Source organism: Mastomys coucha, unplaced genomic scaffold (assembly GCF_008632895.1).
Source record: "Mastomys coucha isolate ucsf_1 unplaced genomic scaffold, UCSF_Mcou_1 pScaffold8, whole genome shotgun sequence".
NCBI lineage: Eukaryota > Metazoa > Chordata > Mammalia > Rodentia > Muridae > Mastomys > Mastomys coucha.
This window is the reverse complement of record NW_022196914.1, coordinates 65225503-65242767: the sequence shown is the minus strand read 5'-3', so window position 1 is coordinate 65242767 and position 17265 is coordinate 65225503. Positions and strand designations below refer to the sequence as shown.

Below are 17265 nucleotides of genomic sequence, written 5' to 3'. Positions count from 1 at the left end.
GTAGTCCTGGCTGTCCTGGAACTCACTCTGTAGACCAGGCTGGCCTCGAACTCAGAAATCCATGTGCTTCTGCCTCCCAAGTGCTGAGATTAAAGGCACACGCCACCACTATAAGACTGTTTTTAGTAGTAATTTCTTAAAACACTAGAAAGAGTTCCTGTCTCAATGCTAACTGTCCAGTTCACTCCTAACACAAGGTAAAGATTTGGTTGCCAAGTGCTTATTGTTCTTTTCCTTGTAATTGCTATTTTGTAGGTTCTCATACATGAGAGGGTCTTGCTAATTTCTCTAAGTGGTTAAGTGAAATTTTCCTAAGTTCTGTCTCAGAAATGGGGCAGGGATCCTGGCTTTATGTAAGAGGCTCTGCTCTAGGCATTCTGCCACCATCAGGGCTCTAGAGCTTAATTGCATACAGCCCTGATGGTATTCAGTCAGTGTATGACTCACTGTGCATTCGGCATGCACCTTCTGCTTTCCCTTTAAGACCCTTCGCATCCCAGCAGTGAGGTGTGTTGCCTTTCCTACTTTTGAGCTAGGTTTCTTGGTTTGGCTTTGTTATTATCACATTATTTCCCTCCAGTGGTATGCACAGAAAAGAGGGTTTTACACTGTAGCCTGGCTTGACATTGGGACCAGAATTCCTGATGCAATCTTACTTTAGTCATGTTAGCTCTATACCCAAATGCCTGGCACTGAAATCAACATGAAGGCCAATACTTAGGAGACCCCACAACTGGTTTGGCTTTACATTAATGTCAGTGACATGGTAAATTACTTGTGACGCTGCAATGGAGGTTTTTTTTTTTTTTGGCCTGTTGCTGTTGTTTTTCTTATTGGGTATAAATGAAAGAAGCTTAGGATATCTTTGTGTCTCCAACCATTCATCTCCTTGTAGCTTCTTTTCTAAGTAGGTAAAGAGTTATTAGAATGTAAGAGGCTAGCGAGTTAGCTAAGTGATAAAGCACTTGCCATGCTAGTGTGAGGATCAGAGTTTGGATTCTTATACCACTATAGCCCCATTTAAAAAACCAAAAAGGTCAGGTGGGCATGGTGGCCACCTGCAGTCCCAGTACCTGTCATGTAGAGACAGGGGATCTCTGGGGCAAGCTGGCTAAGTAGAGTAGCCAAATCATCAAACTCTGAGTGAGTGAGAGGCTGGGTTCAATATGTCACACCCCAAATGTGGGCTGCACCTTCCTGAAAGTTGTCTAGATGCAATACAGGGGGAGAAGGATGGCCGCCGTATAGAACTCTCTGCCTCCTGTCTGCGGTGAAGGGAATACACACATCCTCCATCTTACCCTGCCTTAAAGGGGGTTCAGAGACAACAGAGCCCAGGAGACTGTGAGCTAAAGAGAAGCAATCCCTCCCATTCTGTTATCACCTCAGTGAGCAGAAAAGGAAAGATGCCATGGCTAAGGGAATTCTGAGTGCCCAGTTTCTCACTCAGGGGGAGAACAGTAGTCAGCTGAAGCAAGTGCCCTCCTATACACAAAGTAATAGCACAGGCCCTCACTGTGCATCAGCACTCAGGATCAACAGACACGACATGGAAGACCCCAAACCACCAAGCTTTTAGAATAAAGCAATAAGGGTAAATCTTTGCTATTTTGGATTTGCTAATAAAACTCTTAAATATGATGCCAAAAGCATAAAGCACCAAAAGAAAACAAGATAAAACTTAACTTTATCAAAATTATTATTATTTATTTTTGGCAAAGAACATTACCAGGAAAGGGAAAACTAACTTGAAGAATGAGAAAAACACTTATAAGTCCTATATCTGACAGTGTTATGTCTGCTAACTGCATGTAAGGAACAAATAAAACTCAATGAAAACAAGATGTAGTCATAAAAGAATGGCAAGGCAAAAAAATATCTTCGGAAAAGAAATCCAAATGGCTAAAAAGCACAGGACCAGTCGATCTACATAATTATAGAAAAGCAATGCAAAATAACAATGAAATACAATTTCAAAATCCCATCTATCAGTATGGTTCATGTTCTATTTATAACACTTTGCACAACAAATGTGTAACTGAGTAGCATAGCATGTGTCTGTGTGTAGTGGGCATGCCTCTGAACCAAGGTGTGCATACAGAGGTCAGAGGGCAACTGCACAGAGTCAGGTCTTTCCTTCTGCGTTACATGCATTGTGAGGATGGGCAGATCCTTAGGCTTGCAGGGGAACATGTTATCCACCAAGACAGCTTGCTGGCACACTTTGTGCAGCCTGGGTTCAGTTTCCCAGCTCCCCTGAACAGTTTCTCAGTTTCCCTGAGGTTCCCCAACTTCAGATGTCAATCACAAATCTAGCCTACTCACACAGACTGGCCAACTATAAAGTCACAGGGTTCCCGAAAGTTCCTCACGTCTGATAATCCGCTATAATGGTTTACTGCATGAAAGGAGGCAGGTAATTCACCATTTGCACTTTATTATGAAGCACTCAGCTCACAAGCAGCCAAAGGGAAGACATGCATAGGAAAATGTCTGGCTGTGTCTGTGGGGATCCCCCGCCTGGGTGTGCCGTTTCATTAGAACCTCTGTATATTTATCAGCCCCAAAGCTCTTAGAACCCTGTAGATTAATTACCGTTGTCTATGGATTTTGATCATACAGGCATTGTTAATTACACTGCTGACCACAGGTGACTGATGTCACCTGTATGAGCTATCTCTTCTGCCCGTGGAGGGCTGGTTTCAATAATCACCCTTGCGGTCCTCTGGCAAACAGTGTCTATACTGAGTTCACGAAGAGTCATGAGAAGAAACCCAGGTTTGGCTGGAAAACATCTGCTATAGGTAATACAAGATGAAACTGTTAGCTTTTTTTTTTTTTTTCACTTGGGAAACCCGAGGGTTTTTCACCCCATCTGCATCTGGAACTAGGTACAGTGGCCAAATATTCTCAGCAACACCTGTCTATAAATTTCACCAAACTGGAAAAGTAATAAGTGCTAATAGGATGTGGGAAAATGGGAAGTCTTATTTATTACTAGTAAGAATATAAAGTATAGCTAGTGTGGAGAAGTTAGGTGGTTTCTTAAAAAGTCCACAAGACAACTCAATAATTCCACTCTTAAGGATATTCTATAGAAATGAAATACATATACTGGGAAAGGTTAAGATTTTAGATTTGATAAATGTGATGGTTTGAATAGCAATGGCCCCAGGAGACTAATGTGTTTGGATGCTTGGCTCATAGGGAGTGCCACTATTATGAGGTGTGGCCTTGTTGGAGTAGGTGTGGAGGAAGAGTGTCTCTGTGGGGGAGGAATTTGAACCTCAAGTCAGTTCTCTGCTTCTGCTGTCTTCGGATGAAGATGTGGAACTCTCAGCTCCTCCTCCAGCCCCAGGTCAGCGTGCACAATGATGTGCTTTTCATGGTGAGGATAATAGACTAAACCTCTGAAACTAAAAGCCAGCCTCAATTACGTATTTTATGTATAAGACTTGCCTTGGTCACGGTGTCCCATTTAAATGCTTTCCTTTCTGAGTTGCTGTGGTCTATGTAGCAGATGAGCAGTTTGGTCTTCATGGGGGTCCCCCAAAACTGGGGCAGGGGCTGTCCCTGCACCTGTAGCCTGCCTGCCTGTGGACCTTCCACCCCTAAATGGGCTGCCTGCCTTGGCTGGCCTCAGTGGGAGGCCAAACAAAAGGGGAAGGTGGAATGGGGAGAGCACTTGCATGAAGGGGTACTGGGAGGAGAGGAAGGGTTGATACTGGGTTGCTAAGTAAGTAAATAAATATATTTAATAATAATAATAATAATAATAATAATAATAATAATAATAATAATAATAATAATAAAAGAGTTGCTGTGGTCATGGTGTCTTTACAACAACAGAAACCCTCACTAAGGCAATATATTTTGCCACTACAGAGAGTAAGAAAACAGAGAGCACCACATAGCATGAAATCTGGTAGCCAGAGTTCAAGTTCTACTTTCCTACCCTATAGTGGAAGACCCCAAGCTTTACTTTTCTAATATGCAACATTCACAGCCCATAAACAATGAGGACCCACTATGGCTGGCCAATGACCCGAAGTCATTACTTAACATGAACACACTTAGTATTCACAGCAACCTCTAGGACGTTAGGTACTTGTGGTGGTTTGAACAGGCTTGGCCCCAACAGACTTATGTGCCTGAATGCTTGGCCATAGGGAGTGACACGATTAGGAGGTGTGACCTTGTTCAAGGAAGTGTGTCACTATAGGGGTGGGATGTGAGGTCTCTCAAGTTCCTTACAGTGCAGAAGCTAGCTTCCTCCTGGCTGCCTTTGTATCAAGATGTAGAACTCTAGGCTCCTCCACCACCATGTCTGCCTACATGCTGTCATGCTTCCTGACATGACGATCATGGACTGAACTTCTGAAACTGTAAGCCAGCCCCAGTTAAATATTTTATGTATAAGAGTTGCCTTGCTCATGTGTCTCTTCACAGCAATAAAACCCTAATCAAGACAGTACTATAACTGTCATTTTGTAGAAAGAAAACCAAAGTACAGAATGGGTAAGCTGTGTGCCAACTACTGCACATCCAGTAAGAGCTGAGGTGTGTATTCGAATCATCTGTTGCCAGAACCACCAGGGTAAATATTCATAAAAATGAAGATCAGGAAACTTTTGTAGAGTTTAATTGCAGTCTGTGGTATTTATTAGTAATTTATTTTTCTAATAACAAAGTTCATAAATCAATTTCTTGGTATTCTTTGGAATCTTTGTTAAATCACTTGTATTGGTTAGAAAATAATCCTTTAATGAACTGGAATATCCTAACAGTTCAGTGTAGCTGGCATGGATGTCATTCAACGTTAGAGGTAGCAATGCTTCCAGGATAACTACTGGTGAGGACGGTAGAGCTGCTGGACCTACCCTCCAGGGATGCTGTTTACAGAATAAAGTCACATTTATGATACAGTATGGAATTACATAGGTTGGGTGTACCTTCTAGTTCTATCAGATTAATCACAATGGAGTCATCATTGAACTCAACAATTTTTTGCCCATGAGCAGAAATTCAGGGACCAATCAAACCCTTATGAAAAGGGATAAACTCAGGAAACATTAAAATATCATTTTTGATGCCTTTACCTCTTCATTTAGTATCCAGAAAGAAATAATAGGTGTCTATATATCACATACAGACATACACATGTTTAAATTTTTTAAGATTTACTTATTTTACTTTTTATGTATGGGTGTGTGGCCTACATGCATGTATATATGTGCACCATGTGCATGCCTGTGGAGGCCAGAAAAGAATGCTCAATCTCTGGGACTAGAGTTTCAGATGATTATGAGTTACCACATGTGTGCTGGGAATCAAATCCCTGTCCTCTAAAAGACAAATGCTCTAAACTACCTAGCCATCTCTCCAGCACCACCTATTCTTCTTTATACACAGTCCTTTACTTTTGTATTTTCAATTATTTTAGTTCTATTTTTTGCAAATAGTCTACAGCCGACCCCTAATACAGTATGTAATTAGCATCTTAGCTAGTTACCACATAGGGAGTCCAATACAAACCCTGGCAAGGGCTCAGGACCAGCCACAGAGATGCTGAGGTCAGGATGTTGAGTCATCCAGCCCCCAGGAAGCAATGGCCGGAGAAAACAATCACAGTGGACAGAATGTTGCTTTCGGCACACTTACGGTAGCCACATTTTCTGCAGCCTGCTCGGACATTGTCCTTGTTGCAACCTGAAATACAATTGGAGAACATTTGGGGAAATACATGTAAGTGAGAATAAGGACTTTATCATATGATTAAAAACCTAAGATAACCTTTTGTACTAAAATTCCTGAAAAAAAAATCTCTAATCTTAGCAACACTACTCTATTATTTTGATGAACAGTCAACTCACTGAAAGTGAATTTACCCAAATCATTTGACAAATATTTCAAGAACATATGTTTTTGTAATTCAATAGGAACACATCATTATAGTTGAGAACTTAAGTATTTTAGTAATCCCACAATGTAGGGGAAAGAGACTATAGGATACTATAGCTTAAGGTTGAAATGTAAGTAATTTATATGTGTGTGTATATATACATTAAGGTGTAACTAATGTTTTTTTTTTTTTTTTTTTTTTGTCTTTCAGAAAAAAATAATTCTACCTTTCTCAAAGAAATTAGAGAAATTCTATCCATAAAATTCACTATAATTCTAAGGTATCATTAAAAAAAATACTTAAATTCAGCACTTGAACTTTGCGACAAGAATACAAAGTAGTTACATATCCTAATTTGATACAAGTTCACAAATATTCATAATATTTCTGTGTGGTCAGTACATACAGCTGGTGTTGAAGATATAAACACTAGGAATGAAAGAAAACTGATCTTTTATAATTATGATAATATATACACCTAGGAAGAGGATTTTAATCACTTCAAGTGTACATGGAGAACGGTCACGATGATGTGCAGTTCTCAACTACTATTCTTCTCTGGATCATTGATCAAAAAGAGTAACTCTGCCCTACAAATATATGCATGTTTCTCAAATCTCAGCTGCTCTAGTCTACTTTCTATAAGTCTGTCTCTGTCTAAACTCACTACTGGTCCTTTGTAAAAGTCTGATACAATGTTTTCAAGAAACATGCATAGCATAGCATGCACCCCAATTGTATTCTTTTTTATGGCTGAATACTCCATTGAATGTTACAATGAATCTTATCTTGTACCAGTGGCTTCCATGAAGCAGTAAGTGTCTCATGGAGCATCACTCCACTCTCTGATGAAGGGGGACATCACTTTCTAGATCCTTCAAATGGAGTTATCATTCCCAATGTAAGACTATATAGTAAATGTAGAGAATGGATAGAAAATAGCAGTAATTGTAAATTAAAGTAATTGTTAAACTATTTCTTTACCATGATAAAACTTAAGCACTCCTAATTTCTTCCTATTTCTGGTTTTGGGAAAAAAAACTACACACAGTAAGCTGTTCTTGAAAACACATCCTACAACACTGCATGTTTAAACTGCTCTACTGCTGCTGACAACCTCAGAGAACAGTATGAGCACACGCATAGCATGCCCAACATGGGAGCCTTCCAGGAAACCCCACAACACAGAGGTTTGTAACATTTGCCCACCGTCAACTAGCCTCTGAGTGACACCGAGAACCTATCTGGTAGCACTCATCACCCTGTGACACCTTCCTAAGAACTCACTAGTTGCAGTTCTTCTGAAGCTGCTTTCATCTCAAATTCTACTGTCACTTTCAAGTATTTACGTATTTAAATCAGAAAAGGCATCTCTGCTCAAGTGTTTGAGCATTGAGCACTGGTCCCTTCCCTTTAGACTCTGTGTCTCTACGCCATGAGAACTCACATGCCACAGTTAGCAGGATTCACTATGGAATAAAACTGGATTAATCTAATCTAAGGCCTCTCCATTATGAAAATAACTGCACGTTGACAAAAAGCTCAGAGAATATGGGTCAGTGTTAAGTTTGTTTCCATAGAAACCACAGATGTTGAATAAACTGCTTCATGCACCATTATTACTTCTACCATAGACGAACAGTAACGGACAGGTGTAAAGCTGCCTCACCTCAGCCTCTGCTAGAGCTGCACTCATTTATAGCAAGGCAAACTCATTCTTCAAGTGCTTAGTAGTTTTACAAAGGACAGAACATGAAATTTCCCTCAGGTTATCTTAACAGAGACAAGACTTTTTATCACAAAAGAACTACCCAGATCTCCCTTCGAGCTATCTCTTTACTGGTCTTTGGCTAAATGACGATCCCAACTTCATTTGTAGTTATTTGCAAGATGCCCAATAAAAAGTTTCTACATGGGCCTGTGAGACCAAGACAATAAAGACCTGAAAAAAGTGATATAAGCATAGTACTCTGTTGTTAAGATCTAGCATCTGTAACCTCAACATTTGGGAGAAGAGGCAGGAGGATAGTGAGTTCAAGTGTAGTCTGGCCTGCATACACTGAGGCCCGTTTGGGCTGCATGAGGCCTGTTTGGGCGGGGATGGGGGGGGTCCATCTTCCAAGGCATTGATGGCAGTGGCAGGGTGCCCAGTTTGGTTTGCTTCACATTTTCTGAGCATCGTTAGTAAGAATTTTCTCAGATTCTCTTTGGCATCTTTCCTTTGCAGTTTAATTATTAGTTTCTGTTGTTCAGGCAAGAACTCTAGCTGGGGCAGTGGTACTGAAAAATCCTTGTGAACCTCATTAGCAAAGCTGCACTGTGAGGCCCCTTCCCCCAGCAGAGATCCCCTCTCCCTCCATGTGCAGCTGCTTCATGTTCCTGGTTTACTAACCACTATGCTGGCTTAGGCTGCCCAGTGATGCCTGCCCCTTTTAAGTTCTCCTTTATAATCAGGACCTACAATCTGAAGGTCACTATAAGCATAAAATAGGGCTAGGTCGTGTTTGTGTGTTGGGGAAGGGGGTAAAAGACAGAGGGCAAATTCAGAATACACTTGAAAGTTTGTCAAACAATATATGTAAGTTGCAGAAAGAACAAAGGGAATACTCCTCAACACATCCTGAGAGAAAGGCCAATGGCTACTTGGGAAAAGGCAGGGAAGGGGTCAAACAGCGGACCACACAGCATATAGAAAAAGAAGCAGGAATTACTCTAAAGCATGTAGAAGATGCCCACTTTTCTTTACGTGTGAAATGCCCATTAAAAAAAAAAAACAGTGTCAGGATTCTACTTTCACTTATCAGAAGGGCACAGATTGAAAAACTTGAAGAGTCTATTGAGTGGACATGCTCTGGAAGAGTCAGTGGGGTACAAAGTAGCATCTCACCAAGTCAACCACAAGGCCTTCATCCAGCAACCTCATGCCTGGGAACTCATACAGTTAGTTCACTTGCACAAATGCAAACCAACTATGTGTAAAATTAAGCACAGCAACATAGTTTACAACTTTAAGAATAGAAAGAGTTTAAATATAAGTATAAGTTTAAATATACATTATGGTCTGAAGGAAATGAGGCCAGTGTTTAATGCAAGGTAACAATCACTAACATACAGAAAGGGGAGGCTATAGCAGAGCCATCGCGCTGTTGCACTCATATACAAGGAAATGGAACTTTTCTTTCCACATCTTTTCTTTACAATCTATCATACACACGTACAAATGCTTTTAACATTTTTTATTTGCAGGCCTTTTAATATATGTAAATTATATTTTGGTAAAGCAGTTACTAGAATACTCCTCAGAAGGCACGTAAAAAGCAACAGCAGGAAGCGAGAAAAGGATTAGAGAAGAATGAAGATGAGGCAGGAGGATTCCAAACTGTGGGGGTTACATAGTGGAAACATTGTTTCAAAAACTGGAACAGAATGGCTAAAAGAAAGGGAAGGAGGAAATGTGAAGAGATTCTCCTGGCTGTCCCCTCAAAATAAGGAGAAAACATCAGATTTGACATAAATGCAGTTAGTTAGAAGGTACATTCCAAGCATTCTCAAGACAAAAATTAATTTTGAGAGAGGATGCATAGAACTGGGTGGCCAGTAACTTACTCTATAGGCCAGTCTGACTTCAAATGTATAGTGCCGCTCATGCCTCTAGCTCTCCAGTGCTGAGATTCTAGGCATGTACACCACACTAGGCTCAAAGTTGACATTCAGCCATGGAAAACTGTCAGGTCTCAACCGCACAAGACCTCAACCCACACTCAGCACAGGCTGGACATTCAAACAGTCCTCAGAAACCTTGTTTCTACTTACCAACTTTCTTATCTACCCCTACAGGGTGTTTCTCTCCATTTCCCCCCCCCCCCCCACATCCCCCCCAAGGCAATCACCAGAAATGGCATCTACTTCTCTATTAACTCCCCCCCTCCCAAATCAGGGTCCCATACTAGTTTCCAGGCTGTTACAGTCAACCAGCCCACCTCCCCCTGCAACATAACCCCTTATAACTGGCAGGACTCTGCAGCCATTTCTGCTGCCTTCTCTGCGCCCACATTCTTGTCAGTTGGCTTCTTTCCCCAGTTTCTCTTTGTCTCTGGGAGGTAGCCCTGGGAGCCTCCCCCAGATGCCTCTGGCTAGTCTCCCTCTCTAATCTTTAAAAACCTCCCCCCTTAATCACAGAGCAGCCATTTAGGTGGTTTCTTTACTGAGCCCCTCAAATACCGTATTAGCAATGAGTAGAACTTAGTTTTCTCTTTTTATTGTTTGCCTTATACTTTGTAGAAATAATCTTTTAATTTCAAAAGTAAGTCGTTAAAGTAACTAAGCTTTCTCTGTATCATTTAGCAACTGTATCACTTCTGCCACAGGGTGCTTTACTTTTAATTTGATAGATTCAGTAAGAGTGGGCTGGATTGCTTTTGTCACAAGGTTTCCATTTGGTAATCTTATTATCACTTAAGTTAACATACTTTAGGGCTTCTTTAGTAGAATAGTAATTTTCTGAGGTTTCTTTTTTTCTTTTTAATATAGGAGTACATCTGCCTGTATAAAACATAATTCTGTCCTGTGAAAGTTAAATGCAAAAATAAAATTCCCAAGAGTTTAATCCCCTCTCCTGGTTTATACTAATAGCTGTAGATATACTCTCCTTAGGATCTTACATGGAAGAATGAAACTAAAATAGAAAAAGAAAAAACCCAGAAATTAGAAATTGCTCAAAAATTTAAAAAGTAGGCTAACTGAATTTCTTGAAAGAGGTCCTATTGTTTAGTTTAAAACGTCTTCTTAATTATTTGAACCCCAAGAGACAGATAAAACTAATCCAGTTAGAATCCCTTAAACTACTGATATGAAACAGCTAACTTAGGCAAACACATACAATTCTTCCATCTGCCTCACAAAATAATCTATGAAAAAAAGCCAACCATGTGATGCCCACCTATCAGAGACTGCAGCTGGAGCAGTTAGCTGGAGGCCTGCCTGCTATATTGTGCGTTTCAGGCAGATCTGAGCTACATACACTAAGCAAGAGTTACAGGGACAGGTTAAGAAAGATTTCAGTCTCCTTCCAAAACATATTGCAACTGTTTTTAAGTAAGATAAGATAAGCAGCCTGTGGTCTTTCCCAAACTTAAGATCCCTAACCTCAGGGACTGGTGAGATGGCTCAGTGGGTAAGAGCACTGACTGTTTTTCCGAAGGTCCTGAGTTCAAATCCCGGCAATCACATGGTGGCTCACAACCAACCCTAATGACATCTGGCACCCTCTTCTGGTGTGTCTAAAGACAGTTACAGTGTACTTTCATATAATAATACATAAATCTTAAAAAAAAAAATCCCTAACCTCCCTCTTTGATCTGCCCCAAATCAATGAGATCATAACTGGGGAGCCCAGGTACCCATAAGTCCTGGGAATATAATCTATTGTCTGATGAAGCAGACTTCCAGCCCTGGATTGTGGTTGTCATAAATGAGCTATAAATCCTGTACATGGTGTAACTCTGAACTGGTATTAGAAAAGCCATAAACATGAATGAAGTGCCTTGCTACAAAAAGCTACATTGTACTAGATTCCCTAGGGTAGTGTACCCATAGCTGTGCTGCAGGACAGACTGTGCTGGCCAACATGAGAAACAACATAGAGTTTTGCTCATAAGCATAAAAAGGTGGCAGACAGCTGAAAATCTAGCTTCTGCACCATCCTTCTTGGTAAAATATGCTGCCATTTGGACCAGGTCAACTGGTGGAGATGGAGAACGGTGACTTATTGACACAAGTAGCTCACAACAGCTGAGCTAGACTGAACAACTGTGAATGAGCAAAGAAATGTTGCAAAGAAAATAAACTTCACTGAATCCTATGCTCAATGGCATTTGTCAAATGACTAAGTGTCTAAGGTTTTTTTTTCCTAAGATCTTCAGTATCTCATTGTTACCTACATAATGGTTTAAGCTGGCATTCAATGCAGTGGAAGCACGTGACCACTGAAGCAGACAGGGCTGGTGGTTTGTGAAAAGCAGCCTCATTACTCTATAGTTATACCTTATAATAACCAGGAGCAGAATCACCCCAAGCTGAATCCATCACACCTAAAATAAAAGAGTATGACACAATACTTGTCCTTCTTGATGATCACCTCAATGAAGCCCCATTTTCCTTCCGTGCAGCGTCTAGATCGATCATCCAAGAAATTATCTTAACACCTTCTGTGTCTGCATTTTCTAAAGCAGTTGCATTGTACATTTGTGCCACCTGTCAAGCCTATTATCTTGATTTTTTGGGGGGGGCTTAAGCAGTTTATGTAAGTCATTCCATCTGGCTTAATGACACAATTTATTATTATGCTTTGAAACATTATTTTGAATTGAAAGGTTAACATATTTTTTTTTAACTCCGGTCTCAAGTTTAAGAGCATCTCAAACAAAGCTAGAAGAAAAGTCGCTTTTGTCCCTTTTCTTAAGGAGCACGTTCTCATTCCTAAAGTTTTATGGTGTGTCTCCTGGCCAACAGGTCAACTCTGGGTGTAACTGTGTGATGCCAAGGTCACCAGAGCCTCTGGAAAAGCCTAGGCAAGTACTGTGCAGGCTCATCTTTTTCTTCTATCCCCTTTAAATGCTGTTATTCCTAGGCTCCAGTCAGGTCTTCCTTTCACACATTACCTACCGTGTCTGTACAGTCTCTCACACTTTATCCCTTTAGTCCTATAATAAGTGTTGGCTTTTGATTCTGACTTCTTGCCTAGTATTCTGTTTATTCCCATGCTATCTATTGGCCATTTCCATCCCTGTGTCAGACCTACCTCAACACAAGCTCCAGACTGACCTTATCACATTCTCTCGACTCTGATCTTGAGGGATGTCTTCCCAGTTATGAGGCCTCCTCAACGAGCTAATGTCAAGAACCAGGTTAATCTCATTTCCCACCCACATCAAAGCAATCAATTCTTAGTGATGCTACCACCACCACCACCACACCTCCAAGTCAGCTGCTTCTCTCTTAATGAGACCACATCCTCAGTGGTAACATACATAACTCAACAGAATCACCCTTAAGTACCAACAATGCCTCTAAATTAACTAACTCTCCTCTAGGTTACTGTATCCTAAAATGTAATTTTTCTTAAATCCGCTAAGTGTTTCCCCGACTTTAACATCCTAACACTTTGCTTTTTTCTTGTAAGTTTTTCCTTCAGTCCCAGGAAATCTATTATGCCATGGCTACTTGGAGAATGCATTTGCATGCATGGTGGCAAAGAGTTTGGATAACCTATGTTAGGCAAGTTACTTGATTCCTCTGTGAAGTGAGACTAGCAACAGCTATCTCACAGCTGTGGTTTTTAAAGGAAGAAAAAAATTACAATGTTTGACATAGTATCAGATACAAGGGTTACATAGTAATAGATACTTTATCTCTTTAGTTAATTTCTCATTTCTCTCAGGTTAGCTGATGGTTAGCCACAGCAGGGATCTTTTATTTCCTCTTCTACTTCCTCTTCCTTTCTGAATCCGCTCCCTCTCCTGGCAGATTCCCTGCTCTCTCGCATTTCTTTAGCTCTCATCTGGAACATCCTTTTGTACTCACTGTATCCTGTTAGGTGACCTGTTTTTGCTTGTCGAAGCATTAGTTGTACTTTCTGTACATTCCTCCCTTTCCCCGCTGAGTTCTAAGAGAGCAAGGGTGTCTATCATGCTCACTGCCGCACACTCAATAAAGAATGTACAGTCACCTCTCTTCTCACAGCTCCTAGAGTGTTCCTCTGCAGAAGTTAGGAAGCTGCCCCGCCCCGCAACAGCTATCTCTAAAATATAAAGTTCAGAAAAGGATGCCACGGAACAAAGACGGGTCAAACAATAGCGGGAAGGGGCAGTTTTAAGCAAAGTTGGGGCTTCATAAATGTTTTCAGGGTCTTTCCTACACTACTATGCATTGGGAATCTCCGAGCTGCAAGGCGGCTATATCTCTTAAAAACACCTGCTTGATAATAGGATTTTGCAGAAACACATTCTGACGAAGCCGGGTTGGGGAAGTTCTTGTGGCTCCCCAGTACACTGGAACAGCAAACAAAAACATCCCGGGAGCTCAGTTTGCGGTTTCTGGGTTAGAAACCAATGAACACAAAAGTGGAACCTACAAAGAATCTTAGATATAATTCAAGAAAGCGCCTTCTTGAAACTTATAGGGAAAATGAGGCCCAGAAGGGCCCAGCAACCGGCCTACAGCACAGTGGAACTTCAGGCTGGAAAAGCTAGAACCCCAGGCGCACTCCTTGACTTGGTGACTTTCAGTTCAAAGTGTATAGCCACCTGGATTCGGCAAACGTTCACATTTCGAATTTTATTTTGAAATCCTGTAAAAGTCACAGTCTTCTGGGCAACTTGTCCCCTTAGGCCTACAGTTCTCATTGTCACCAAGTCCCTTGTCCCCTTTACAATACACTTTCCCTCTAATCTAGTGCAGTTTGGGCTTGCCCAAGAATGACAGATGATCTTTCCCTGTCTTTCCCACCCCGCTTTGTACTTGTAGTGTAAACTTTTTTCATGTAAACCAACCAATTCTACATTTTTAGGCCTTCGCCTGAATCCCCAAGCGCTCGTTGCCACCCTACCCCGTGCGCTGGACTCCCCGCTCTTTTCATTACTCTGGAGTGAGAGAGCCCTACGCTTGATCTTCACCTGGGACTGCCATGATGCAGGTGAGTGGGATCGCCGGAGTCCTGGGCTTTCGAGATCACGTTAGGTTCAGGTTCGTTGCGAGGACAACGCACTCCCAGAGGGATCTCTCCCACCGGGCCACTACAACTTCACAGGGTAGGGGAAGGCCGGATGCACATAAAGGGTCGGCGGAACTAAGTGGCTGCGGATGCGGTTTCCAGAGGTGTCCTACCGCGGAGCACACGCGGTCGGAACCATTTCGGCCAGCTTCGGGAGGTGAGTGCTATCTGCAAACGCCTGATCTGGACGCAGCGCCGGGGTTTACGGATTGTCCCTTTAGCTAGTATTATAAACGACACGACGAATTCTCTAAAGTTGCAGAGGTCCTGTAGTCTTTTCTAGTTTCCTGAAGGACAGGGAAGTCCCCCCCCTCCCGGAGTTAGCGGTGCTCCGGTCCTGGAGCAACATGGCGGCGTCCATGAGGGGCTTGTTTGGGGAATAGCTAGTGCTTAGTACGGCTGTCTTGTCCGAGTCTGACTTGAGGGAAGTTTTCCCCAAGTACCCAGGTTAAAGAATTGTGTACTAACAGGTGGGCATCGCCGGAGACCCGCCATTCGCTCGCGGCCACAGTAAGGAACGGAATCGTGAGCACTCAGCAAGATGAGTAACATCTACATTCAGGAGCCGCCCACAAATGGAAAGGTGAGAGCCTCACCAACTGGGGGCGGGCAGGGAGGAGCAGGTGTCGGGGATCATAGAGTTGGAAAGACAGACCAAAAGGACTGTCCTCCACACCCTGCTTATGGCCAGTGTTGCATTTATATTATTTACAGTGACATGTCTCAGCATAGTTTTGAAAGAGTTCTTGAGCAACTTCTCTATTCGGTAGTCTCCCGACCCCTTAAACTGCCTTGATCCAACTCACGTGAGCGCCTTCTAGTGCTTATTGTTTTTAAGACTTAGGTTAAGATTGTTCATTTTTGGTTGTTGTTTAACTTAGAGATCTTGCATTCTCTACAATCATTTTTTAAAGGCCTCCTTGGCACCACACACTCTACTAGGTGCTGATGATACAAAGGTTGGTATTCTACCTTTATGTGCACACACACACACACACACACACACACACACACACATACACACACATGCACACGTCCATGAGGGGCTGTGTGTGTGTCTAGCTGCTAATTCACTATCTCTGGATTACAGACGAGCATTGACACACCTGCCTTTGGTTGGGAGGTATTGAAGAAGACATTATATTGCCATGACAGTAAGATGGAGTGAAAAACAGGAAATGATGGGGAAAACATCTTGGAGGAGATATCTTTTGAGATAATTGTCAGAAACAGCAGGAAATATTATTGCATAGGAATGAGAATGGATTCCCTGATAGATCTCATACTGAGCTATATTTCCAGAGGACAATATTAACTTTAATTAATAAATGCTTGTAGAGATAAAATAGACTGACCAGTCTGAAATGCAGGACCTTCACATTTGCTGTTCATTTCTCTAGAATGTTATTTTACCTATTCAAATGCCACTCTTAACAAAGAGGACTGTCAAATAGTAAATCTGTGATGCCCTGGGCCTCAGCAATTTCCAAGTCTTTAACAGTATGTTATTTTTGTTTCTTTCCCATGTAGAATGCAAACACTGTAGAGTTGAAGATAAGCATCTAGAACAGTGGTTCTCAACCTGTGGTTCGTGACCCCTTGGGTTGAAGACCCCTTTTACAGGGGTTGAATATCAGATATCCGGCATAACAGATATTTATATTAGGATTTATAACAGTAGCAAGATTATAGTTATAAAGTAGCAATGGAAATAGTCTTATGGTTGAGGCTAATTACAACATGAAGAATTGTATTACAGGGTCACAGAATTAGGAAGGTTGAGAACCACTGACTTAGAACATTGCTTCACATATAGTAGTCGGAGTTCATACACTTTGAAAGAATAGCTAGGCAGATGAATTAATACTGTTTCTTTAGCTTCTGAGAGGTATTAAGCATAGGTGAAGGTGAAGTTTAAACTGTTAACTATTCATGGACAGATCTAGTTGTTTGACTCTAGTGACTTCTTTTTTAAGAAATAAAAGAGGGTTTCATATGAGTCCTCGGTTATGCTGGGACTGGTTCTTTACTGCAGGGAATGATTTGATATATTTATAGAGTAAAAGCACTTCTGGGCAGGAGCTCATTCATTCAATAAATAATTTAAAAATTGTGTGTGTGTGTGTGAGGTGCATATGTGTGTGTATGTGAGGTGTGTGTGTATGTGTGTGTGAGCTGTGTGCGTGGTGTGTGTATGTGCGTGTGTGTGTGTGTGTGTGTGTGTGTACTGGCGTGTGTGTGTGTGTGTGTGTGTGTGTGTGCGCGCACGCGTGTATGTGTATGAGGTATGTGTGTGGTGTGTGTGAGGTGTGTGTGTATGTGTGTGTGTGTGTGTGTGTGTGGTATGTGTGTGTGTCTTGTTCCGTGCTGGTCCCACTGCACACACGAAGGTTCAGAGTAAAGCTTTAGGTGATGGCCCTCATCTTTACTTAGTAGCGTCTTTTTGTTGTGTGATGCTGCCTATGCCAGCCTACCTGACCTGTGAGCTTCCAGCGAACCTCTTCTCTCCTTGGCTCACCATAGAGCACTGGGATTAAAGACACAGGTTACAGAAGCCACATTAAAAAAGAAAGAAAGAAAAAAAAAAAACAAA

The 17265-nt window shown here is 41.7% G+C and overlaps 2 protein-coding genes across 5 annotated transcripts in view; one reads left to right on the top strand and one right to left on the bottom strand.

Annotated features, from left to right (window-relative positions):
* The window catches only part of Srek1ip1 (SREK1 interacting protein 1), a 25290-nt gene extending 10486 nt beyond the window's left edge, over window positions 1–14804 (bottom strand). The window contains exons 1-2 of one of the 2 annotated variants that reach the window (XM_031360436.1): window positions 14575–14796; window positions 5662–5709 (exon numbers count right to left, since the gene is read on the bottom strand). In XM_031360436.1, the coding sequence (XP_031216296.1) occupies window positions 5662–5709; window positions 14575–14587 (61 nt within the window). In that variant the 5' untranslated portion in view covers window positions 14588–14796. Of the gene's footprint in view, window positions 1–5661; window positions 5710–14574 lie in introns of both variants that reach the window. The other variant, XM_031360438.1, reaches the window with a different exon arrangement.
* Cwc27 (CWC27 spliceosome associated cyclophilin) overlaps window positions 14771–17265 on the top strand; it is a 188979-nt gene continuing 186484 nt past the window's right edge. For 2 of the 3 annotated variants that reach the window (XM_031360435.1, XM_031360433.1), the window contains exon 1: window positions 14989–15255. In XM_031360435.1, the coding sequence (XP_031216295.1) occupies window positions 15214–15255 (42 nt within the window). In that variant the 5' untranslated portion in view covers window positions 14989–15213. Of the gene's footprint in view, window positions 14830–14988; window positions 15256–17265 lie in introns of those variants that run through there. The other variant, XM_031360434.1, reaches the window with a different exon arrangement.